Source organism: Telopea speciosissima, chromosome 3 (genome assembly GCF_018873765.1).
Source record: "Telopea speciosissima isolate NSW1024214 ecotype Mountain lineage chromosome 3, Tspe_v1, whole genome shotgun sequence".
Taxonomy (NCBI): domain Eukaryota; kingdom Viridiplantae; phylum Streptophyta; class Magnoliopsida; order Proteales; family Proteaceae; genus Telopea; species Telopea speciosissima.
In genome coordinates this window covers 62,604,090-62,630,810 of record NC_057918.1, presented here as the reverse complement: position 1 = coordinate 62,630,810, position 26,721 = coordinate 62,604,090, and the positions used below count along the sequence as shown (strand labels likewise).

Below are 26,721 nucleotides of genomic sequence, written 5' to 3'. Positions count from 1 at the left end.
CATAAAACAGAAACCCATATGAATAGAGTACTTGAAATCTATTCCACCTTATTACAACGACTGGTAGATGGAAGATAAGTCTTTGTCTACTATGAACTCACCCTTGATGTGATCAATATCCGTAGCATGTGCCGACAAAGTGTGTAAATTCAACACCTTTCGACTCAACATATATACTATTGTATTCTCCTTACCCACCTTATATCTTAAGGTGAAGGTGCACTTCAGAAGGTAGGCAACCCACTTAACGTGCCTAGTGTTGACCACCTTCTGTGAGTGAAGATGTTTCAAGCCCTCATGGTTAGTGAATAAGACAAACTCCTTGTAGACTAGGTGATGGCGCCAATGCTTGAGTACTTGCACAATAGCATATAACTCTAGATCATATGTGGAGTACCTTGTCTTGGTGTCATTCAGTTTCTCACTATAGAAGGCGATAGGATTTCCATAAGAATACTACCTTGCCAACAGGGGATGCATCAGTTGCTACCTCGAACATTTGTCGGGTAATTATAGAACAAGGCCTCCGTCATCTTCCTTTTAATACACTCGAAGGCCTTAGTGGCTGTAGTCGTCCACTCAAATTTACCTTTGTTGGTTTTCATACATTATGTAATAGGAGCCATAATAGCTGAAATCGTGTATGGACTTACGGTAAAATGATAACAAGCAATGGAAACAACTAGATTTCGTGAGTCTTAGGTGTTGGCCACATTATGATGGTTTAGATATTCTCTGGATCTGCTTCAATACATCTTGATGACATAATGAATCCAAAGAATACATCCTTGGGCAGCATAAAGGAGCACTTCTTCAAGTTGATATATAGCTTTTCTGCTCGAAAGTACATCATAGTTGTTAAGGCGTCCAGGCACCTTTGGTCGCCTTGGGCGCCTTGGATGCCTTGATCGCCTTGTTGATGTCACCCTTGAATTTGGACCCTCTCCAATGCCTTGGATCGCCTAGACGCCGTGAGAATTATGAAGTACGTGCATCACGTGCCTCAAGTGCTATAGATTGGTCCTCCTTTTGCTATATATCAAAATGTCATCAAAGAAACAACTAAAATTTTACCAATGAAGGGGAGTAATACCTAAGACATTATACACATGAATCACCTGGATACGTTGGTGAGACCAAAAGGCATAACTTTCCATTCATACAAACCATCTTTGGTTTTGAAAGCAGTTTTGAACTCGTCGCCTAGGCAAATGCGTATCTGATGATATCTGCTCTTGAGATCTATTTTGGAAAAGATCTTTGCACAGGACATGTCTAGCATATCATCAAGACTAAGGATAGGGAACCGGCACTTGACAGTGATCTTATTTATAGCTCAGTTGTCCAAGCACATATGTCACATCCCATCCTTTGGTGTGAGGGCTGGTACTGCACATGGACTACTCAAGGTTTAAAGTATCAATATCGCATATCGAATTGGTGGGGTGATTTTAAGAGACGTATCGTATCAGAGATACGTATCGCATGTTACAGATACGCATGGAAATGGTCTAGACACACATAAAAATACACTTTTGGAGCAAAAAACAATCTAATAAGCAATATTGCAGTTTGTTTCCTTGATTTGTTTCTTTTTTCAGCAAGGAATCAAAGCCCCAAGCATGAAACTTGAAAGATGTCACAAAATTGAAGTTTTGGGTGAAAACTTGTCCGTCCAGGTGTTGATGGTGCTAGGTTTCTAGAATCACGATTCTTAAGTCACATGTGCCTTTTAATGTGCGTATTGCAATGTATCGCATTGTATCGTGCTGTATCTGTCGATACGATGCGATATGTACCGATACTTTTAATTTTTTTTAAATCAAGAGTATCAAGAGTATCGAGTATCAATTCGTATCGAGTATCAATTCGAATCGTATCATATCATGCCGTATCGGCCAATACAATGCAATAATGATCGATACCAATTTTTTTTCAAACAAAAAAAAGAGACATATCTCGCTGTATCATATCGATACCCGGCAATACCGAGACGTATCGGCTGAGATGAAATGATATGGTGCGATACTTTAAACCATGCTCGTACTCTCCTATGTAAAATCCTTTTTCAGCAAGTCTTCTACTTCTAGTTTCAATTCCATGTGCTCTGTAGGACTCATCCGGTAGGCTGTTAAGTTTGGAAGTACAGATCGTGGAATCAAATTGATGGCGTGTTGGATGTCACACATCAGTGGTAATGCATCGGGTAGCTTCTCGAGCACTAGGTCAAAGAAATATGACAAATGGTCCTGAACAGCTTAAGAAGTTTAGCCTCGTGTAGAGGGGTCACTTCCTGAGTGACGAGCGCCAAAATCAGTCTCGTGTCTTGACTAGTCCTCACAAACTCCTTGTAGGGTAGTGCCAATACTTTTGCCTCTAAAGTAGTATACTTCTAATTGATCCTAAGAGCGTGTTGCTTGGCTTGTTCAGCTGATATATTATTGGGATCCATTATGATAAGCTTGCCATTGAATTTGAAAAAGCATAGATTCTTCTTGCCACCTACCAACACATCATTACCATAAATCCAGGGCAACCCCAAAAGTACACAAGTCAACTTCCTGGGAATAACATTACACCAGGCTGCTTCATCATGACGGCCAATTTTCAAAGGTATTTGACACTGCTAATATACCTCCTAATTTACCTTCATTGTATTACAATTCAGCAAAGAGACTATACCAGTTGTGGTGCTTCTCGTAAGGTAGCTTGGCCTTGTCAAGTACAGCAATAAGCTTTTGTCTCAAAGGGCCAAACTTGACTACATATCCATACTCCTGAGAATGAAAACATTGAGTCATACTACCACTAGCCATGGGGGCCTTGCCCTTGTTATCAGTGTGATGGTGTAGGCAGGGGTTGGCCAACCCGTGGGTTTAGCAATTGGGATGCTTTTCCTATTCTCCTCGGCTTGGGGGCCAAATCGTCTTATGGAAGTCCTTAGTAGTTCCTCCGCTCATAGGGCTTTCTGGAAGCAGTCCTGAAGGTCGTAGATGTCCGTTAGGCCCATCTCCTTTCGGAGCTCCGGTCGGATCTCCGGTCTCAGTCCAACAATTCGAAACGAGACAGAAGCTGGTCATCCTCCTCGTCAACTCCGGTTCGTGAGACAAGGATGTCAAACTTTTGCATGTAGTCTGATACTACTAATAAGGCTCCTTGCCGTAGTGAGTTGAGTTGATCATGCAGTCATACCTTGAAGGTGAATGGAAGATACTTACCTTACAGCTCCTTTTTCATCTCGAGCCATGTGTAAGGGGTTGTCCCTCATTGCTGTATTCATAATGGTTCCATCATTCTCGGGCTGGTCCTACTCAAGGTTTAAAGTATCGTATCGTCCGATATGTATCGATATTGTGGTATCAGTATTTTTAATAATGGTTCCACCACGAATAATGAATTAAGCTTGAATTGCCTTTGTGCCCTAATTGCTGTGAGAAACTGTGGTGGTGAAACTCCATCGTGGTTAGTGACAGACTGACCAAGGTCATAGGTGAGAGAGGCCTTGGTCATATCCCCCTTATTCTTCCCTTCTTCTCTCTTCTTCTTCTTCTTCTTCTTCTTCTCTTGTTTCTATTTTATTACTGCTGCAACTTCTGTTCTGTGGAGTGATCAATACCGACTACAGCAGGGTTATTGCTTGTTGTTTACTGTCCTGGGGGTTGCCACATCACTACGAAGAGATCGATTGTATTGTTGGGAGTTGGGACATGGAAGACTAGTGAAGTAGGGTGTCTATGACTAATGTATTGTTCACTGTTGGGTGTCTATGTAATATGCATTGTAAACACTTCATGTGGAGGAGTTGGTAGAAATTTTAAGTCTTTAACTATTTCTTAAATAATTATTCAATATTACGTGTCTTCATCCATTATTGCATTAATTACTTGTTTTACTTGCCAATTATGTCACATCATCATTCAAACAATGTGTAGAATAGGCAATATTACATTAAAGTTTCGGCCTTTACAGCCAACCAAGGGTGCAAATCCGAAAACACCAAATTGGGTGTTTTTTTTTTTTTTTCAATTTGAAGATTTAAATATGTATATTAAGCCTAAAACAAGCTTCCCTTAAAGTTTCAGAGCCAACTATTGCCATTTGTCCACCGAAATATCATTACGAAACCCCCAAAAAAAAAAATGCACTGTCTCGCCGAAATCTCGGTGAGATCTTGAGATGATTGGTCGAGATGAGTTTTTGAACCATGCTTAGAAATCACCCAAAGATAGACCACGATAGAAAGAAGGTGCCTGCTAGAATCGACTGAACGGTGAAGGGAAAGAAGAAGAAAAGAAAAAGATAAGAAAAAAAGGGGTTATGACTTGGTATCACCACTAAGCCTACGGTAAGGCTTCACCACCCACCATTCCAAGGTCTCACCACCTTTGTTGCACTTGATTCGCCACAAGGCTGTCGCTTCATTGTTTAGACTTTAGAGACAATATGTTGAATGCCAAAATCGTGGAGAGTTGCTTATTCACATGTATTTATAAAAGTACAAATTTTTTTTTTTTTGGGTAAAGATAAAAGTACTAGTTTGTGGTACAAGAAAAGGAAAGCTTAGCTACCAAGTAGGCTTACAACAAAAATAGAAACTTCCTATAAGATCTAGTTGCTATAACATCAAAATAGAAACTCCTATGTTGCTAATCCCTTAGCAACTAAAACTATGACAAAATAGTAACTTAATAGATATCCTTCCCATATGGCAGCAACATGAGCACAGAATCTGCCACAATATTTTCCCCCAAAGCTACTGATCAGTGGCTACATAAGGGGCAGAATAGGGGCTTGAAGATGGGCCATATTATCAATTTATCATTGTTCAATGGCCAAGTTATGGGCTTAAATATAACCAATATATGGGCCCAAAGTATGGGACTATAACTTAAGTTGATAGCCTAATGTGGGCTAGATATAACTTAAGTCATTGAGCCTGATTGGGCTGGCCTTCTTCCTCCTACGCTGGTACTGTTGGAGCTCTACACCATATACACTTGCTTGTAAGCCAGTAAAGTTTCTGGGGAGGTTTGTACCACAATATCCCTCACTCATCCCTATCCAAAGACCAAAAACAGCTTATGTGTAGTAATAAGAAACTAAAAGGAAAACAAAGAAATGCAACTTTTTCTAGTTCATCAATCAATAGACAATGGCTGTATTCACCCCATGGATCATGGAATTCATGCTGCAGAAACCCCATATGTCTTTAGTAAGGTAATAATTCTATCTAAACAATAAAATGCATTTGAATTAGGAAAACTTAGTAGAATCTAATCTGATTTCAACATGACTCCTTTGTCGATATTTCTTGAACACTACTGATAAGAAATACAATACTATTCTTATTTACTAGTTACCTGAAAATGAATGGCTCAATCCATAGTTTTACAAACCAGACCGGACCAGATGGCCAAACCACGCTTGACTGAATGGACCCTCTTTTTAGTTTAGTCTGGACTTAGAACCACCTAAAGACTAAAACTGGAATGAAACCATCCAGTTTTCAAAAATAAAAAATTTCCGGTTTGGTTCAACAGTTTTCCAGTTTTTCTATTTTTTATTTTTCGCAACTTTTAATAATTTTCAGTTCTTGTTTTAAAAACATGGTTTTATTGGTCAGAACTGGATTGAACTGGAACCGAATCCCTTTTCGGTTCAATCTGGTTTAAGAAACTATGGTTCAGGCCACCAGGGTTGCGGAATTTATGCTCTGCTGGAACTCCTGCATAACTCAGGAACATAGCTTGAAAGTTCTTTTTCACTCCAAAAAAAAGGAAGGAAAATACATTAGAAACAAGAAAAAGAAGCAAAAACTTGCAGGACGCACCTGTCCGCAGATGGATGCTTCCATGCCTTGATAATGAGGCCAACCTGTACATTAAGTAAACTAACGGGAACTTCTATATCATTCTCAACTGCTTTCATATCCTTCTCAACTGCTACTTTTTCTGGTAACTTATTCTTTCTCTCGGTAGTTTTAACTTCTTCAGCAGCTTTTTTCTACAAGTCCTCCAGGAACATAGCAACAAATCCATGAGAATTAGGTGCAAATGATATAGAATGAAAATGAAAAGCTCAAAGTTAAAATAAGACACATTCAGCCAACTATGTTTACTCCATAAAACTTGTTAAGAACTTTACTAACTTAAAAATCAGAAATTAATAAAAGCAGGGGAAAACCTGCAAGGATGTATAGATATTTTACATGATTTTGGGCCACTGATCATTAATAAAAAATTATCGCCCAACCATTTAGGTCAGCAGCAAGAAATAATGTGAACTATTAAGTATTAGGAAAGTATCAACCTCACATGTGTTTCTGATTAAGCATAAGATAAAAGTTGTTATCCTTTTCAGAATAAATAAATAAAGAAAATATATATTATATCTGATTGGAACAAGGTATACATATCTTGAGCGCAGATCAACAAATAAATTACCTCAGCAACACTTTTCTTTGGCTTCAGGTCTGCTTCTGTCTTTTCAACATTCTTTGAGTTTTGTTCATTCTTTCCGGTACTTGTACTTGCTTCCACCTTTTCTATACTTTGCGGGCACTGAAAAGCAAATAAAGAAAAACAATTAAAAATTATCATTCAGAAAGTCTAATTCAGGGAAGAAATTTCTTTTCCCTAAAGGGTCGTCACCATTTCATTCGTATGGCAATTTTTTTTATTAAGTAAAAAAAAATTATTAAATACACCTTGTATGGAAAGTTGATACACCTGTGTGGGTCTGAATTGTCTGATTGCACAATGCACACCAACACATCAGTGCTGAAGTGCACACATACTTATATTAAGAGAATTAAGGGGCACTAGGTCTGATGCAGTTAGAAATAGGGATATTTAGGGACTTCCTTTTAATATGGGGTTATTTGTCGTTTGCTATTTATTCTTATTGATCTTTTTTCTTTTCAGTTAGCACCGTTCGGTTGAGTCAAGGAGTTAAGTTTGATTCAAATTCTATCTCCAAAACAGAAAATGATTAGAAATGGTTTTGATTTCTTTAAATTTGCAAGTAACCATCAATTCAAGGGATTAGAGTTTTTTTAATAACAGTATGTTATGGTTTCTGTTTGTCTCATTGGAGACCATCGTGCAGTTCAATCTAATATGGCTCTCTCTGAGTGAACCCATAATCAGGGTTATTGAACCTGGGATCGAATCAGTTGGTATCAGAGCCTAAGTCCCTAAACCATGACAGGACCCTCTCACATCACCAACCCTAAGCTATACAAGGAATTACAGGAGAACCAGCAGGGTATTGAAACAAAACTTGACAAGTTCAAGGCAGAGACTGACTGGGAACAAAGCAACAAGACATTCACTGAGATTCTTGCCTTCGTGAGGAGATTTAACAGGCGAGGTGATGTAGGGCCATCTACACTCGTTCCTTAGTTTGGTACATACGGATTACGGATACACCCCCGAGACAGCAACCTGAGCCAGTTATTCCCCAGAATGTCACTCAATAGTTTTTAGACAGGGATTATAGCATCAAAGTAAATGTTCCAGAGTTTGATGCCTAGAAGGGACCTAAGGATTTCCTTGACTGGTTGACCAAAGTCGAGAGGATTTTCACCTACAAATCTTTTCCAGAAGATAAGAAGTGCGAGTTTATCCTCACTAAGTTTATGGGTTATGCTTGGTCATGGTGGGATAACGTGCTACAGTCAAGACTTATCAGGCGACCTGGACCTGTCACAAGCTGCGAGGTGATGAAGAAGATATTGAACAAGAAATCTGTTCCTCCTAATTTTGAGAAGATCCTCTTCCACAAGGTGGTTAATTTCCATCAGGGTATTAAAATGCGGTTGTCTACACCTTAGAATTCTACAAATTATCCTCCAGATGCAGCTTCCAGAAGACCGATCAACATCAGGTATTGAGGTACATCAGTGGTTGGACACAGATAATGTTAGAACTTGCTAACGGGGACTTCAGATCAGTCGATGTGGCAGCTACATATGCCAACACTACTAAAGAAAAGTACAGTTATTTGAAGGATATGCTCAAGACTTCTTCAACCTACATGTCTACACCCAGCATAGTTGTCACTGCGTCTAGGCAACCCAAGGCATTGGAGAAGGCCTAGATTTAAGGTGACACCAACAAGGCGACTAAGGTAACCACCTAGGCGACCAAGGCACCTGCACACCTAGGTGTCGCCTAGGCCACGCCTTGACTGAAGAAAGGAAAGTTGAGCCCCATAAGGTTGACGAAAATAAGCCAGATGACTCCAAGGGTAGCGACTGGCTAAAGAATATTGTGGCTGCAATTGTGGTGAGAAAGGTCACTTCGGCTATGTGTTTCAACAAGACCAAGTCCTCTGATCATAGTTGAGACATTGTAAAGCATAGACAACAAGGATGACATAGAGGTTTATAAAGATCCTCCTGATCCAGATGATGACCCTGAAGGGTATTCTACTGTATGGTGAGGATCCATACCAGTACTGATGTAGATCAAAGCATGAAGAAAAGGGCAGAAAATACTGTTCACGTGAACAGTACCGCAAGGTACTGTTACGTTGTACTGTTCACGTGAACAGTATTTCTGCCGTTTTCTTCATGCTTTGATCTACATCAAGTTCATACGGTTGTCAATACAGAAGCGGAAGCCAATCTCATCTCTTCCCACTTAGTTCGAACACTTAACCGCCCGCAAAAGCACCTTGGACGCCTTGGACGCCTTGATTTTGGACCCTCTCCAATGCCTTGGGTCACCTAGACACCGTGACAACTATGGTATGGGCTGCTTCACTACTAGGTGTCTAGCCTAATCAGCCCCCTAGTGTATTGTGACATTCTCTTAGGGCGACCATGGCAGCATAAGGCTTGTATACTATATGATGGTGCATGTAACACCATTAAGGTAAAACAAGGAGGGTGTATGTTTCTGATGTTGCCTCACATGTTAATGGATATGCCTCGACGGCCAGGAACTAAATCTCAGTTTCAACATTTTCCGAGACGAAACCTAAGGTCGACATTGGATCGTACCAGGTTTTGTCCAGTTTCGACATGTTTCGTATATTTCGGTGGTTTTGACCAGCCTAGTTTTGACCACAAAAAAAAAATACCGAGTTTCGACCAGTTTCAACTAGTTTCAACCAGCCCATGACATTTTGAGTTTGGCCCAGAAAAATACCAGGTTTCAGTTGAAACTTAGGCCGGTTTCAGCCAGGGTCGAAACCGAGATTTAGAACCTTGCTCGATGGTGAAATTTCTCTCCTCCTCCAACTATGAGTCAAGCTACTCTCCCAACTTGTGAAGTTATGGATCGACTGTCTTCCCCAAGATATGTGCCACCTCATTGTCAATTTCATTACAAGTGCATCTTGGGCTTGCGACTTAATTCAATGGCGTTGAGTTCTTTTAAGAGAGGGAGAGCTGATGCAGTTAGACGTAGGGATAGTTAGAGATTTCCATTTTAATTTGGGGTTATTTTGTCATTTGCTATTTATTCTTATTGTTTTTTTTTTCTTCAGTTAGCACCATTGGATTGAGTCAAGGAGTTGAGTTTGATTCAATCTATATCTCCATAAGAGAGTATGATTATGAATGGTTTTTATTTCTTCAAATATGCATGTAACCATCAATTCAAGGGATTGAAGTTTTTGAATAAGAGGTTGTTATGGTTGCTGGTTGCTCTCATTGGAGATTGGAGACCATCATGCTGCTCTATCCAATAAGTCTCTCTCTAAGCGAACCCATAATCAGGGTTATTGAACCTAGGATCGCATCAACGTCGCAATGAGTCAGCTCATAGGAATGCTCACACCATGATAATTTGGAGTAAGTGTCATGCATTTCTTCATCCAACTGCAGGCAGCACACTCCGACCATGGGAGCTTTCCTGTGTGAGAAATTCACTGTCCCAAATGCCCATCTAAACTTCCACCCAAATAAAAGATTAATTTCTTTTCCAAGTACTACATTATTTACTTTGATTCCCTAAGACCTGGCTTGCATCTCAGCTTAGTGCAAACAGTGCAAAAGGAAAACATAAAGGAAATGACTATAAAGTCTAAGAAGGAATCAAATGCAGCCAAGTCATGTTTAGCATTATCACAAGTATGAGCCTCTTCATCAACATAATAAAAGATTTTTTGAGATTACTCACTGGAGGCTCAAATGCTGTTCTCTCCACTGAGATCTTCTTCTCAAATAATTCCAAGAGATCCTCCTTGCACTACACAAGTGAACAACATTAGTGCAACTAAGCCTTGTCCCCACTAAATGAGGTCAGCTACACTGACCTGTTTCATCATTGAACAGCTGAAGGAAAAAATTCACAAGAAACTTTTATAACATGATATGTAAAAAGTAGATGTTATAAGACAGCTTCACAAACATATACAACAATTTCTAAGCATAAATGCATTGAAAATCACAGGACAGCTTAAGATTATATAGAATAACTGTCCAGTACATTTTCATATACTACAATAATAACATTAACCGTTTGTGTTATGGGAATGTACTACAAGTGGAGGAATTAAAGAGAAAAATCAGGAGAGGACTCATATAATCGACCCCCTGAAAATAATGAACTATTATCAGTATCTACACAAGTACCTGAAAGATTTGGTATGATACTACATATATATTAGATCCACATGATACTCTTCTCAGATAATATTAGACTCAGCTACTGTCATATACATAATATTCAAGGTCAACATAAAACAACCTCTATGGTTACTAGAAGTGCTCAAGAGAAGGTGATAATTTCAACTATCACAGGTATTGGACTCGCTCGTTCTTTTTAATAATGCTAATTTTTATTAATCAAATTCGTATCCAATGCTGGCCTCCTTACAAACTTGTATAGAAGACTCAAAAATAGACTTAGACACTAAAAAGGAATGGCCTAACCCTATCCCTAACCTATTAGGTAACTGAAACTGACTAGGCAACTAGAATACTAAAGGAAATAGACTCAAAACATGGCTGGACTTATAGAGTCCTAATCCAGCCCAACTTACATCACATGACCACTTAAGTTGTCACATGACCACTTAACCAAGTCACATGATCACTTAAATTGAACCAATTGGATGCAACCAATTTGAACCGGTTCAATTAAAAAACATAAAAATAAACTAAGTATTGGGCTAATCCCGTATGCAACCTATATACCCATATTTTAGGCCCATAAAAGTGGCCTATTACATTAGAAACCCATGGGATCAAAGGTCCAACATGTATGTAACCCAACCCTAGACTTATTCCCAATGAAACAAACCCTATTTGGTGATGAATCTGCATCACTTATTGTTTGGCATATCCTGGGCAAGGAAAAACATAGAAAGCCGCCTTCTTATTTCAATCACACTCTTGATTTATACAATAACAAGAAAAGCGTTGGCCAGAACTTGCTTTAGCAAGGACATAATCCTATTGATGTAGAATGTGCCATTGAGGTTTACACACATCATTTACAATTCGGATACTTTGCCTCCCAAGTGAACTCTTCCTTCCACTAGAAGCCCAGTGGATCACAAGAAGACTATTGGCTAGAAACAGAACGGTTAGACCTAAATTTTTGCTTGCACACATCTTATCCTTTTAGGAATTGCAACTTGTACTTGTTCTTTGTAGCTTATTTCTATAGGTCAGGGATGGGGAGAGGGCCTGGCAGTTGGGAATCTATACCACAAGCTTTTTTGATTACTATCAATAATTGCTATTTACTGAAAAAAGAAATTTATGTACAAACTAAAATAGACATTAAATAGGAAAAAAAAATACTTATGAATAAAACTTAAGATCCAACTAAAACTTGGCCATCAGAAAATTAAATTACAAAAAGATTATATCAAGCAATAATCTATTCTACACACATACGAACAAAAACAAAGTGTATCATGTGAAGCTTTGTCAATGTAAAAAGGCCATAACCCGGTATAAGTCCACTTTCATGGGGTACCAAAAGGGATCGACTAGAGTTGATCCTAATCTTTGGCAAAAAAAAAATTAAACAAATGGCAGCTCTCAGACACAAACACTTCTCCTCACGCCGCAGTCCAAGCTTTTACAGTTGCACCAGGTGATGGCCCCTTGAAGCTTGTCTATTTATAAACTAAAAGCAGAAGAATCTACAGAAGGCAATTTTATAAAACTGCTTATAGAAAAAAGCAGCAGTGTTCTGCTTTACAAAAGTCATTGTACCCATGTGTAAATGCACTGAGAAAAAAAAAATTCACTGAACAATAAATTCTCTTGAAGATCACAACTTACATCCAAGAACCCTCAAGTTCCTCATAACAATGAGGTCCTAAAGAATAAGTCAATAATGCAGATCTCTTACTTAACAGCATCATCAATGAAACCAAACTAATGGGGATGAGATGAAAATAAGGAAAACCCAGCACCTACCTGAATGTAGTCCATCCATCTTATCACATGTGGAAACTTCAGTCTCTCTGAGATTGAAAGGCCACTCTGGCAAAGAAACAACACTCAAAGCACTGTTAGAATGTACACTCTATGTGAAGTTCTAAGCTAACTTCAAATCTCTTAAACAAAAAAACTAACGAATTTAGACTCACCCTATCTAATCTGATACACACAGCAATAATCAGTTGTTTGAAATAGAGAAAGAAAACAACTTCTGAAAGTCGTGATAATGTAAGCAGCCTAACAAATGTTTGGTCATCCCATTCGAGAACTGTTTCTAAGTAATCTAATATTCCCAGCAACAAACAATTCTTGAAACTTAGAGAGGTCAAAAAGCGACAATAATTAAATGTAAGTAAAAAAATAAAGGCATCACATACCACAAAGGAATACAGCACCGAAAACACAAAAATGTCAACTTCAGTAGGTTTCAGTCCATTTCCCAGGAGAACAGATCTTTGGATCAATTCTTCATTCAATCCTTTGAGAACCTCATTGCAGGCTTCAGCATCAGTAGGGAAACTCTCTGCAAACTCCAGCCACTTCATCACCTACACCCAAAATTCATATGTTGAGGTAAGGATTTAAACTTAAACTGTATTATGTGACTGATGCAGATATGCATAGGATATAGAACTTATCTTCTGAGTTATTTTTGTAATTTTTTTAATTATTATTGATGATGGAGTCGTAAATAGAGTTAAGAGTTTGTTTTAGTTTTGAGTCCAAATTAGAATCAAACTCTATTTTAGATTTCGATAAGGATTACGGTTGTTTGAGTCTTTATATACTCTTGTGTAACCATCATATTATTTAGATTTGGATTGAATTGAAGTTGACGGATGGGTTTACCTGCTGGTTACCTATTGTGATTACTGGTTTCTCCTTCCTCTCGTCTCTCACTTTCTCTAGTTTGATTCTCTCTCCTGAACTTCACTATTCTCAGGTCAGATCTCTTTAATCCTTCTTTGGTTCTCTCTCTCTATATCTCATTACATTCTTCTGTTCACTTTTATTTCATTATTTCCCCTGGTATTATGGTTCATCGGCTTTCCAGTTTCTGTTCTGGCAGCAAGTGATCAGTAGTGAGTTCGTTGGAACTCATTCAATACAATTTCAATTGACTCGAGATTTTGGTCGCAGGTAGGGCTACCATATGCAAACAGAACCCTAGAATACTATCCTCCAAAACCCTCCTCTATTCAGAGTAACTAAACCAGTTGCAGGTCTGACCTTGCAAGTACCGCCGGATTAGGTTGCAAAGGATATTTTCTACTTAATTCTTGATTGTTGGGTCTAATTCTTGGTGTAGGTTTGATAGAGGCTGGAATTATGAATCTGACTTTGAAATCTCCTCCAATTTGGAGCAATGGTTGGGAGTTATGTTGATCGAAACCCAACCAAGTACCACTGGTTACTCTCGGTCGAGAGGTTGAAGGCAACCTCTCTTGTTATTAAGTTAAAACCCTTTGTCATATTTACAGAACTACTCCTTCACTCCTTTATTATTTCCTACCTTTTGTTTTAGTCTTATTCCAAGTTTATCCTTCCCCTTTCATGTATAAGTCCCCCTCTTGTCCTTCTAACATTTATTCTCTTAACACACATATAAGATTCCCTTAATTACAATTCTGCCACTCTATTATAAACCCCAATTTATTTACAGAATCGCCACTAGACTCTTAAACTTGGACTATCTATTATTGTGTTGGGCCCACAGTGAATCCAAATAGGGTCTCCGAACCTCAGGATCACATCAATTGGTATCAGTGCCGAATTTTTTGGCAGATACTAACCATGACAAGGCAATCTCACATCACAAATCCCGAGTTGTACAAGTTATACCAGGAACTGGTTAAGAATCAGCAATACTGAGGTCAAGCTTGACAACTTCATGGGAGAAACTCAAGCCACTCTCATTGAGATTCTTACCTTTATGAAGAGGGCCAAAAACCGAGATGAAACAGGACCGTCTACACCAGTTCCACGGTTTGTTGCCTTACAGATCAAAGATACAACTCAAAGACAATAATCCGATCCGGCTCTACCCCAAGATGTTACACGAAAACTTTTAGGCAGGGACTATGGCATCAAGATTGAGGTTCCAGAGTTCAGTGGTGATTGGTGAAAAAGGACTAGAGGATTTTCTTTATTGGCTTGCTAAGGTCGAGAAGATTTTCGCCTACAAGTTTTTCCCATATGAAAAAGAAGTGTGAGCTCATCCTCACAAAATTTACTGGTTATGCATGTTCATGCTAGGATGACATACTACATTTGAGGCTTATCAAACGACTTGTACCTGTCATTAATTGGGAGGCCATGAAGCAGATTCTGAATGACAAGTTCGTCCCTCCTAATTACGAGAAAGTACTCTTCAATAAGCTGGTCAACCTCCATCAGGGTAGTAGAGATGTGAAAACTTATACTATGGAGTTTCAATAGCTATCCTCCAGATGCAAACTTCAAAACCATCAATGGATTCTGAGATATATCTAATGAATTTCCAGATGGGTATGAGACTAACTAGAAGTCTAGAACCAATAACCAGGATCTGTTCTTGAATGGGTAATTCAGCTAGGTCAAATATGTGAACATTGAAAAATTAGGGTTAGGGTTTGATGGGACCTAGGGTTCGATGTTAGGGTTAAGTTAGGAGAGTGTCGATTATATGGGAGAGAAGAGATGCTGAAAGTTATAGTTAAATCAGATGACTAAATCTAAAGTTATTGAGGAATCCTAGTAGAAATAGGATTGAGGGGTAAAAGCATAATTTTAGATAATCGGCTGGATGGACGATAGTGAAATTTGGATCGAGTATCTCTTAGGGTTTGAGGAGGATTCGATCAAAATTTCAGCAGGTTCTAACGGTTAGATTTGGCTGGGCAGAATTCTCGCGAAAATCACCTTACATGTGACCTAGAAGGGAAGAAGAATAATTGCAGAATTTCAATTTCGGACTTAATTGTTGTTTGAACAATTGGTGTAAATAAGTCACTTAGAGGGCTTATTTTATTGAAAATAAGCTTTGGATTGGGTTATACATGTGTTGGGCTTCTGATCCCATTGGTTTATTTACATCAATATCAGTGGGCTGAGTACTAAGATTCAACTAGAGTTGGCCAACAGTGATTTCAGGTCTGTTGATGTGGAGCTGCTTATGCAAAGGCAGCTGAAGAGAAGTACAGTTATTTAAAATATATGCTCAAAAATCCTTCAACTTACAAACCTCCACCATGGATTGAAGAAAAGAAACTTGAATCCCACAGTGTGGAAGAAAGGAAGCAAGAGGTTATCAAAGGCAATGCTTGGTTGGAGAGCATTGTGTGCTGACATTGTAGCGAGAAGGGTCACTTCGGCAACAAATGTTCATATAACTTGTCCCATGAATGTAGCAGAGACGGAACCTGCAGAGGAGGATGACGATGATGATACAGATAATTTATATCCCTATCCTTTAGAGGATGATGGTCCTAATGATGATGAAGTTGAAGCTCACACCACTAGTCTTGCATCATTCTCAAATAGACTAGTTCATAAAGCTCCTCTCTTCAGACAGAAGGGTATTCTTCTGCACGGTACTAGTTCTACAGATATTCATAGTCATTGATACGGGGCAAAAGCAAATTTATCTCTGCTGAATTTGTTCGAGCACCAAACATTCCACAGAAACAACTCTTCAAGAAGATTCATGTGCGGTTTTGGACCTACAGCTCGAGAAGAGGCCAGTGTAGTAGCTTGAGAAAGGGGAGTCCCTAAGAAGATTTACTGATAACGTGGTCAAACAAGGAAAGTAGGACTTTGAGGGAGGCACCAATGCGATGTGGAATGAGATGATGACGTGTATTAAGAAGATTGCAAAAGGGGTGCTAGGGGAGGCAAAGGATAGTCGTCAAGCTCCTAAGGAGACTTGGTGGTGGAACGATGAGGTCCAAGCAGCCATTAAGACCAAGAAAGATTGTTTTAAGACATGGGAAAGGACTAAAGAAATAGAGGGTAAAAAGCATAGTACTAAAACTCGCGAAATTTCGGTCGAGATATCGAATATTTCGAGTATCTCGACCTATCCGAAACGAAACGCAAGTCCGATATGAAAAAATGCAATATTTCGAATATTTCGGAAATTTCGGTCATCTCGTTTCAAAATTTTCGGAAATCTTGGTCATTTTTGGCATTTTACACCCACAGAAAAATACCGTATTTCGACTGATTTTTGTCGAAATTTCGGTATCTCGGAAATTTTGGTCAGACCGAAACACCAAAACGAAACGAGATTTAGTACCATGGTAAAAAGAGGTATTTTGTTGCCAGAAACGATGCTAGGAAGATTGTGGGGATGGCTAGGGCGAAGAAATATGAGGATCTGTTTATCAACCTAAACACAAAAGAAGGGGAAAAAGCTATATCTAGGATAGCGAAGATGAGTGGAACAAAGAGTAGAGACTTCAACCAAGGGAGGTATATCAAGGGTGATGATGGAAGAGTGTTGGTAAGGGATGAGGACATTGTGAAGAGATGGGATGAGTATATTTGCGATCTACTAAATGAAGATAGATCAAGTAAAAATGACCAAGATGACTACAGTATTCAACAAGACACCACACGTCTTAGATAAATAAGAAAGGTTAGTGCGGCGGAAGTTAAAGACGCCTTAAGAAAGATGAAAGCAGGCAATACACCAAGCCCATATGAGATTCCAATAGAAGTGTGGAAAATCCTAGGAGACAATGGGGTGTATGGGCTAACCAATTTGTTTAACGGGATTATGGACACTAGGAAGATGCCAGATGAATGAGGAGAAGCATTGTAGTCCCGATCTACAAAAATAAAGGTGATATCCAAAACTGCAATATCTATAGAAGCATAAAGTTTATGAGCAACACTATGAAACTTTGGGAGAAGGCTATTGAAGCCCGCTTGAGAAGACAAACTCATATTTCAGTGAACCAATTTGGCTGTATGTCAGGTAGATCCACAACAAAAGCTATCTATTTATTAAGAAGACTAATGGAAAGACATAGAGATAGCAAGGACTTACATATGGTCTTTATTGACCTGGAAAAAGCCTATGACCGAGTCCCTAGAGATTTAATCCAGCATGTTCTACTGAAGAAGGGGGTGTCAAGTAAATATGTGGATATAATTAAAGATATGTATGAGGGCGTGGTGACTAGTGTGAGATCTGTGGGAGGTCAGCACAAGGAATCCAATTATGATTAGGTTACATAAGGGATCAGCCTTAAGCCCTTATCCATTTGCGCTTATCATGGATGATCTAACCATGAGCATCCAAGACGAGGCCCCGTGGTGTATGTTCTTTGTCGATGATATCGATTTGGTGGATGAGACAAAAGAAGGGAATAGCACTAAGTTAGATCCATGGAGATCAACCTTGGAAACAAGAGGCTTTAAGATTAGTAGAACGAAGGAGTAGTATATGAGGTGTAATTTTAGTCACACTATGAGCGATGCTGACATGGTGCAAATTAAGGAAAGAGATATACTGCAAAGCGACTACCATAGTTGTCATGGCGTCTCGATGACCCAAGGCGGTGGAGAGGGTCCAAATTCCAGGCGACACCAATTAGGCGACCAAGGCTTCCTAGGCGACCAAGTCAACCAAGCCGCTTGGACGCCAAGGTGTCGCCTAGTTGACGCCTTGACAACTATGGCAACTACTTTAGATATCTGGGATCAATAATAAATAAAGATAGTATAGAAGATGATGTTTCACAGAGAATCAAAGTGGGATGGATGAAGTGGAGAGGTGTGTCCGGAGTGTTGCGTGATAGACGTATCCCCTTAAAGCTTAAAGGAAAACTCTATAAGACTGTCGTTCGACCGGCTATGATGTACGGGGCAGAATGTTGGATGGTCAAGAAGTGTCATATCGAAAAGCTATGTGTAGTAGAGATGAGGATGTTAAGATGGATGTGTGGAAAAACTAGGAGGGATAAAGTACGGAATGAACGTATTAGAGCTGACTTGGGAGTTGCCCCGATCAATGACAAGCTCTGAGAGAGTCGTTTGAGGGGGTATGGTAATATTCAACGGTGGCCTAGGGACGCCCCAGAAAGGAGGAGCGATATGATTCCAATTGAAGGAGCTAAAAGAGCTAGGGGCAGGCCTAAAATGACCATAGGAAAAGTTATGAGGAAGGACATGCTTAGTCTAGGTCTTGTACCAAGTATGACCTTGGATAGAGCATATTGGAGGGCAAGGATTCATGTAGCAAACCCCATTTAGCTGAGAGTCTCTTGTATTGCTGGGTTGTGTCTCCTTCCTCTTACTTTCATCTTATCTTTCTTTTGTCTATTTATTTTCATTTTTCCTTATGTCATCTTCCAGTTTTCATTTCTCATCTCATTTCCCATCCCCCTCTTCCCTTCTCTTCATCCCCGGCCCATTTTTTTAGAAAGTAGTTTTCCCTACTTTATTTTCTTTGGATCCATGTAGCTGACCCCATTAAGTTGGGACAAGGCTGAGTTTATCCATGTAGCTGACCCCATTTTGGTCTTATTCCAAGTTTATCCTTCCCCCCTAATGCATAATTCCCCTCTTGTCTTCTAACCTTTATTCTCTTAACACCCATATAAGATTCCCCTTAATTACGATTCTGCCACTCGATTATAAACTTTCATTTATTTACAAAATTGCCACTAGACTCTTAAACTTGAGTTATTTATTATTTTAATGGGCCCGCAGCGAATCCAAATAGGGTTTCTGGACCCCGGGATCACATCAGACTCCAAGCTACTTACTAGATGATTTCAAGCAACACCACAAACTAACTTGGCCAAGTGGTTTTTACACTTCATGAAGTTCAAAAATGATGGATGGTTGAGAATCAGAAGATTCAATCATATACAAAACCACCCAGTCAGCAGAAAGTGTTACCTCCTTGTTTCCAAGATCAACACTATTTCCTGAAACCTTCAAAATGTTTGAAAACAACTCCTTAAGGTCATTTCCCCCGATGATTTCGCTTGGAGAACGTTTCTGCAAGGATCAATTTCAAAATACAATAAAAAAAATAGAAACCAATCATCATATCAACCAAGATAGAACAGAATCGGGTATCATATCGGAAGGGTGATTTTAAGAGACGTATTGCATCGTATCAGAGAGTCACAAGATAAGCTAAAATTACATGGAAATGGTCAAGAAACAAATGGAAACGCTTAGAGTTTAGATGCAATGCAAAAACAAAAACAAAAACAAAAAAAAACCTAGTTTGATGCAATTATTCAGGTTGTTTTTCCCTAATTTGTGATCCATTGCAACAAAACAACACTAAAAATCAATATTTGAGCAAATAAACAAAAAATTCAAAGTTTTAATAGATAACTGTTCTTGCACGAATCTGGTTTCGATCATTGATTGCAGGCTGTTTGATGCAATCCAGGATTCCAAAACCCGATTCGGATCACTTATGAGCCCACCCAGCTAATTACTTAATTGATGTGTGTAATGACCGTTCCATAAATAGTTGGGAGTTTAATCTATAAGAGAAAGGAACAAAGGGGAAAGGTAATGTATAAGGTGGGGAGGGGCAAAGTTGGAATGGAAAACAATTTAATAGCAAGGCATAATAAACAAGAGAGGGAGGGGCAATATTGAAATGAGTGTTAAAGAAGATAAAATCAAATGGGTAAGAGAAATCATCTTCTACCTCCAGCCTAAGCGAGGTGCAAAACCAGTAGCTTTTTGTAGGAGAGAACTCCATCGTTAGAGCTCTAATGTTTCTGCAATTTTGGAGCAAGAGTCTCAACCCCAAGCCTTATTGATTCCAAGTGGTAGTTACTTGATACAGCAGCCAACAAACCAAAGGAAATTTTTCAAGAAGCAGGCGGTGGATACAGGACTGGTTTGAAACGTGAGGAGATAAGGCACAGCACAGGGGTCAATTGAGGAAGGAATCTTCGGACTTTGGGTCCCCCTAAAGTAAGGTTTCAGTTATCCAAATCTCAGGTTCAAAGGTTGAGCATATAATTAGTTCTATCAATTAGCATATTCATCCCAGATATACCTCAAGAAACAGAACAGCAAAGAAACATCAAAGAAGAAAAGAGATAGGGAGGGCAAACTGAACCTGGAACAAGAAGATGACTAATGAAGCATGTATGGAAGGAGAGAAAAAGATCGCAGGGAAGAAAGATGGGGGTAAGCAAGTTCGCACAAACACACCATGCAGGCACACACAATTCAATATTCAATTCATTCTCATTCTGCAATCTTCAACGTATTTCTACATGAATATAAAGGAAAACTTCAAACATAACAATAGAAACCAACTAAAAAAGGAAACTAAGCAATCTAGGTAAAATCTCAAATAAAGAAAGTACCAAATAACTCCTACTTAATCCAACTCTACCACATAAAACAGAACTAAATAAAAAGAACTACAAGACCAGCCTAATACAGAAAAATATCTAATCTATTCTCCTAGATCCAAAGGCCCAAATTTGGACCCAGTTGATCTTCATCTGGGTTCCCCAACAGGTTTGGACCAGTCCAAGGAAGTGCATCTGCATCACTGTCTAATCCATAAATGATGATGAAATCAACACTCCTAGAGTCTCTTTTGCCAATAAAAGCAAGGAATCAAGTTGATTTTGCCCCCAAAAAAAATTTTGATTAGAATTCTTATCAATCATGTATGACCATATCGAGTCACTTATCGACCCGTTACATTTCTTTTAGGTATCATATCGGTATCTTTTTCTTTTTTTTTGGGTGAATCCTATCTGTATCTTATTGTATCAGTAACTTAAAGAAACGATACGTATTGGTTAGTATCGGCTGATACGGTAGGATATTTAGAACCTTGGGTCTGAGTGGTATCTTCCAATCTTTTTTATTATAAATAATCTTAACAGGTAACACTAATTTCCTTATTGTTTACAAATTGATCATAGTTACGAAGGGGGAAAAGGTTGAAGTAACAACAAGAAAAAACAAAACAGCATCATATGAAGTACAAAATGAGAAAATATTAAGGGAAACACACAAGAAGGCCAGTTACAATAACACCACACATGTCTGCCAGCTTGTTTCTAGCTTTTCCCATATTGTCCCTTTCACATATCACAGGGTTTTCTTATGTGCTTCTTTAATCATGCAATTTCACATTGCATTGTTTTCCCCAACATATATCCCATGAACCAATCACCAAAATAGTTTCGCTTCCACTATGGATATGGCAATTGTGAAGGGGTTACTTTTTTTTCTCAACAGATGTCCAGTATGAAGTCAACCAGCAAGTGCAATACATCCCAAATATTTCTTAGGTTAATAAAAATAGGAAGTTGACAATAATAAGTATTCTCATCCTTTTTGGTTCCAAGCAAAGAGAATCAAAAGATGCATTGTCATTCACTCTCTAGACAGCAGGCATACATGGAAGATTGAAGAAATTATTTGCTATCTGCCGTAATATGGTGTATAAGGGTATTTATGTCATTAGGGTTTCTATTTTGTTGCCCTAGGGGCATTAATGTACTTGTACCTTCTATCACTTTATTATAAATAAAGGTTATTGGTGTTTAAGAGACACAAGTCAGATTTCTCCCAACTCTCAACATGGTATCAGAGCAGAGATCCACATTGGGTTCAGCGCCCTAATTCCAAAACCCTAGCCGTCTCCACCTCCCCATCTCTCGCTCGATCTTGCCTCTCTCTTTCTCTCTCTCTCTCTCCTCTCGCGACTCTTGCCTCTCTCTCTCTCACGAGTCTCACCCCTCTCACCTCTCTTGCCTGCCTCTTCTCTCTCTCGCCTTCTTCCCACAACCCTAAAGGGTTGTGGTACTTTTTTTCCACCCTCGGTGGAGTTCTTTCTCACCGGGGGTGGGAGAGTCTTCTCTTGTTTTTCCCATGATCTAAACCAGTAGATCTGGTTTTTTGTTTGCTGTGACTGGCATAGCATGTGTGGGTGACCTGCTCGAGATTGGTTCATGATCTTTTTTGAGTTCTTCAGTCATGGCTGATACAAAGACTTCGTCTACATCCAGTGTTTCAAAAGGGGGGGAATTGTGGATCCCAAGGTGACTTTCCCTCGTTCCTTGTTAGCTCTATCAAACTGGATGGGAGCAATTATTTGATGTGGTCAAGATCCTGCTTTCTCTCCATTGATTCCGAAGGTTTTCTGGGTATCATACAGGTGAATCTGAGAAGCCTACGACCGCTGGAGCACCTAAGAAGAAATGGAGTTTTGACAACTCCCTCGTTATGTCATTTCTTTTGAACTCGATGACTCCTAATATTGCTCGGGGATATCAATTGTTGAGTTGTTGGACACAGCAGCCAAGGATACATATTCCCAGGTGGGGAATGATGCCCAAGTTTTTTAATTGAGAAAGAAGACCCATGAGACAAAGAAAAAGGAGATGTCTCTTTCTCAATTACTCTGAATTAAGAGGTATGTGGCAAGAACTAGACTTTTAGGATGACTTTGAAGCTATTTGTTCTACTGATGCTACTGCTTTCAAAAAGAGTGAGGACAAGCTTCGCGCCTATGATTTCTTGGCTGGTTTAAATGTGGTGTTTGATCAGATATGCGCCCATGTCCTTAGTCGTTATCCATTCCCATCTCTAGAACAAACTTATTCTATGGTTCAGTCAGAAGATAGCCATTGTTCTGCTATGTTACACCCCATCACTCAGTAGAGATCTTCTCTTTACTCTGGTTCTAGCACTCAGTCCCGTGGCAGTTCTACATGTTCTGGTGACCATTCTAACACTGATAAGGAACCTATGAAGTGCGAATATTATGGAAAGGAGTGTCACACTAAGGAGTTTTGCTGGAAACTTCATGGAAGGGAGACCCAACAATCCTCGTGGGCGAGGTCGTGGTAAGCTTAATCAATCCCATGCCAATCACTCTGAATTATCTGATGCTTCTACCTCTATTGGTGGCTCTTTATCACAGGATGAATTATTAATGCTACGTTGTCTGGTGACCAAGTTAGAGCCCTCATCCTCTGCTGCCACAGCTGGCTTCTATGCTAGTTCCCTCTGAACCATATTCTGCTAATTCAGGTATTTCTTTTGGTGACCATTGTGCTTCTGTCGCCCATGGTACTAAATCTCGTTTCGTTTCGGTGTTTCGGTCTGACCGAAATTTCCGAGATACCGAAATTTCGTCGAAATCTAGGTCGAAATATGGTATTTTTCTGTGGGTGTAAAATGCCAAAAATGTCCGAGATTTCCGAAATTTTCGAAATTTCCGAAACGAGATGACCGAAATTTTCGAAATATTCGAAATATTGCATTTTTTCATTTCGGACTTGCATTTCGTTTCGGACAGGTCGAGATACTCGAAATATTCGATATCTCGACCGAAATTTCGCGAGTTTTAGTACTATGCTGTCGCCTCCGTCCCTTGGATAATTGAATCAAAGCACCAAATTACATGACTGGTTCTTCCACCCATTTTTCACAGTATTCCCAATCTTCAAGCACGGAAAGAGAACTCGGTTGAAACCATCAAGATATCTCGGTTTCGCCAGAAACCGAGACAAGATGTGGGTAGAGTTAAAAAAGTTACTGGTTTCGACCAGTTTCGACAATTTTCGACCGAAACAACCCATATTTCGCAAGTTTAGACCCTCATGCCCATTGAAACTTGAGGAAACCTGGCTCGAAACCAAGCCAAAAACCAAGACCAGACATTTATTTATGCAAGAAACCAGGACAGAAACCAAGACAAACAGTTATTTATGCCTAATATCATTTAAGTAAATGTTTTTGTATTTGTAAAACATTTACTTAAGATATTATTCATAAATAAGCAAATACCCCTTATTTGACTCCAATAAAAATAGTTAAAAAATCAAATTCCAAAAAGATAAAAAGTCAACCCCCCCAGTTCAAGAACAAAAATTGGATTTTCGAAGGTAGGTGCAATTTTCAACTTCTAAATGCTGGGGTTTTTCTCAAATCTAAAAATTTCATAAATCTTAATATGGTAAATCATTGCTAAAAACCAAAAGTGCAGTAAAATATTCATTTGTTTTGATGTCTAAAAAATTATTTTCAATCAGAGCCATTTTGACAGCATTCTCGCACACCAAATTAACTTTGACCGAAACATAACTCCTTCAATATAAATCAGATTTAAGCAATCTTGGATTTGTTGGAAAGCTATCAAAACAAAGCTTTCTAAATACAAACACAAAAACATTGTGTCTGTCTTGACAACTATGATTCTCAGTACATTGTGCGTACACTAGTAAACTTGGGTCAAAAACTACAAGTACCATTTGAGTGTTTTGTGAAAATAGTTCATGCATTATGTTTAGAATGTCAAAAATAGGCTATATACAAAAAATCAGCTTAAAAAAAAACATTTCTAGGCCACGAAACCACCAGCTCGAGTTGGCTACGAAAAAATCACAGGTTTCGACCATATCTCGGTTTCTGGCTGGTTGAAACCCGAGTTTGAGAACCATGTCTTCAGGTAAAGATAAAGTTAGGGTTGTTGATGGTTCCCTCTCCTCTATTTCAGGAAAGGGCATTATCCAGTGTTCCCCCATGTTGTCCCTTTCATCGGTTTTGCATGTTCCCAACTTTTCTACTAACCTCTTATCGATTAGTAGTATTACTAGGGATCTCAATTGCAAAGTAACCTTTTTCCCTTCATACTATGTTTTTCAGGACTTGGTGAACAGGGGCAACGATTGGCAGTGGTAAAGTGAGTGGTGGTCTCTACCTGCTTAACAAGTGGTTCCTCTTTTGAAGTCTCCCCTAAAGTACATCACACTGATTCCACTTCTGCATTATCTAAGATTTACCAGTGGCACAGGTGTTTGGGACATCCTCCATTGGGAACATTAGCTATAGCTTTTCTTGCTTTATTTAAATAGTGTAATTCTAACACTTTATCTTGTGATGCTTCAGTCTTTGCCAAGCAAACTAGGAGTATTTATCCTACTTCAATTTATAGAAGTTTAGTTTTGTTTGTTTTGATTCACTCTGATGTGTGGAGCACTGCCCGTTGTATTTCTATTACTGGATATCGATGGTTTGCTACATTTATCAATTGTCATACTAGGCTTACTTGGATATATTTGATGAGACACAAGAGTGAGGTTTTTCAATGTTTTCAACTATTCCATCGTTTGGTTAAGACACAATATGATGCCAGGGTATGACGATGGTGCTTTTTAGTCCTATCTTGTTAACCATGGGATTACCCATAAGACTAGTTGTGTGGATACCTATGCACAGAATGGAGTTGTTGAACACAAGAACAGACATTTGTTGGAAGTGGCCAGATTACTTATGTTTGAGATGCATGTACTGGCCCAATATTGGAGTGAAGTAGTCCTTACGGTGGCATACCTTAACAACAGAATGCCATCTCGCATATTGGAGTCTCGTTGTCCCATTGAGATGCTTACTAGATCTTCCTCCTTTATCGTTCCCCCAAAGGTTTTTGGTTGTGTGTGTTTTGCACGCAATCATCAACTTCAAGGGAAATTTGATCCACGAGGCCTCCAGTGTATTTTCTTAGGTACTCTACTACACAGAAGGGTTAAGAGTGTTACCACCCACCATTTCGTCGTGTGTTGGTCACCATAGATGTTGTATTTCATGAAACAGAAGCTTACTACCCAGTGGTTACACATCTTCAGTGGGAGTCTCCAGCTTTACGGGAAGATGTGCCTTTGGTGGGTTCTCTTGATAGTAGCCCATTAGTCCAAAAGGAGGAAAGTTCAGTTGAGAAGGGGATCACAGATACAGTTGGAACCGAATCTTTGGTTCAAAGGGAGCCAAAACCTCTCAAAGTATTTTCTCGATCTCGGTCTAGGCTACAAGGTGATGGTAATAATGATACCATTGCTCCATCTATGCAAGTTGACACCACCACTACCATTATGTCTGGCCAATCGCCTACCCCTGATCCAAGATCCAACACTCAGTCAAGTAATCTCCTTCCTCTAAGTAATAGTATTCCTTCTCTTGACCCTACTTTAGAGTTTACCTATTGCTACTCACAAGGGACGCAAAACCTGTACTCAGCATCCCATCTCCCATGTTTTGTCATATTATTCTTTATTACCCTCCTATCTTGCTTTCTTGTCTTCTTTGTCCTCTGTTTCTATTCGTCATAAATGGCAGGAAGCTTTATCAAATTCCAAATGGAAGGAGGCAATAAACAAAGATATGAGGGCTCTTGGAAAAAATGACACGTGGGATTTAGTAACTCTTCCACCCCATAAGAGATCAGTTGGGTATAAATGGGTATTTATAGTCAAACAAAAGGCCGATGACACTATGGACAAATACAAAGCTAGGTTGGTGGCCAAGGGATT

At 39.2% G+C, this 26,721-nt stretch overlaps 1 protein-coding gene across 1 annotated transcript in view; it reads right to left on the bottom strand.

Moving 5' to 3' along the window:
* Positions 1 to 26,721, bottom strand: part of LOC122656131 (aminoacyl tRNA synthase complex-interacting multifunctional protein 1) — a 49,534-nt gene that overhangs the window by 18,978 nt on the left and 3,835 nt on the right. Inside the window, exons 2-7 of the mRNA XM_043850582.1 lie at positions 19,304 to 19,405; positions 12,790 to 12,960; positions 12,389 to 12,454; positions 10,131 to 10,199; positions 6,444 to 6,560; positions 5,831 to 6,003 (exon numbers count right to left, since the gene is read on the bottom strand). Coding sequence (XP_043706517.1) covers positions 5,831 to 6,003; positions 6,444 to 6,560; positions 10,131 to 10,199; positions 12,389 to 12,454; positions 12,790 to 12,960; positions 19,304 to 19,405 — 698 coding nt within the window. The remainder of the gene's footprint in view (positions 1 to 5,830; positions 6,004 to 6,443; positions 6,561 to 10,130; positions 10,200 to 12,388; positions 12,455 to 12,789; positions 12,961 to 19,303; positions 19,406 to 26,721) is intronic.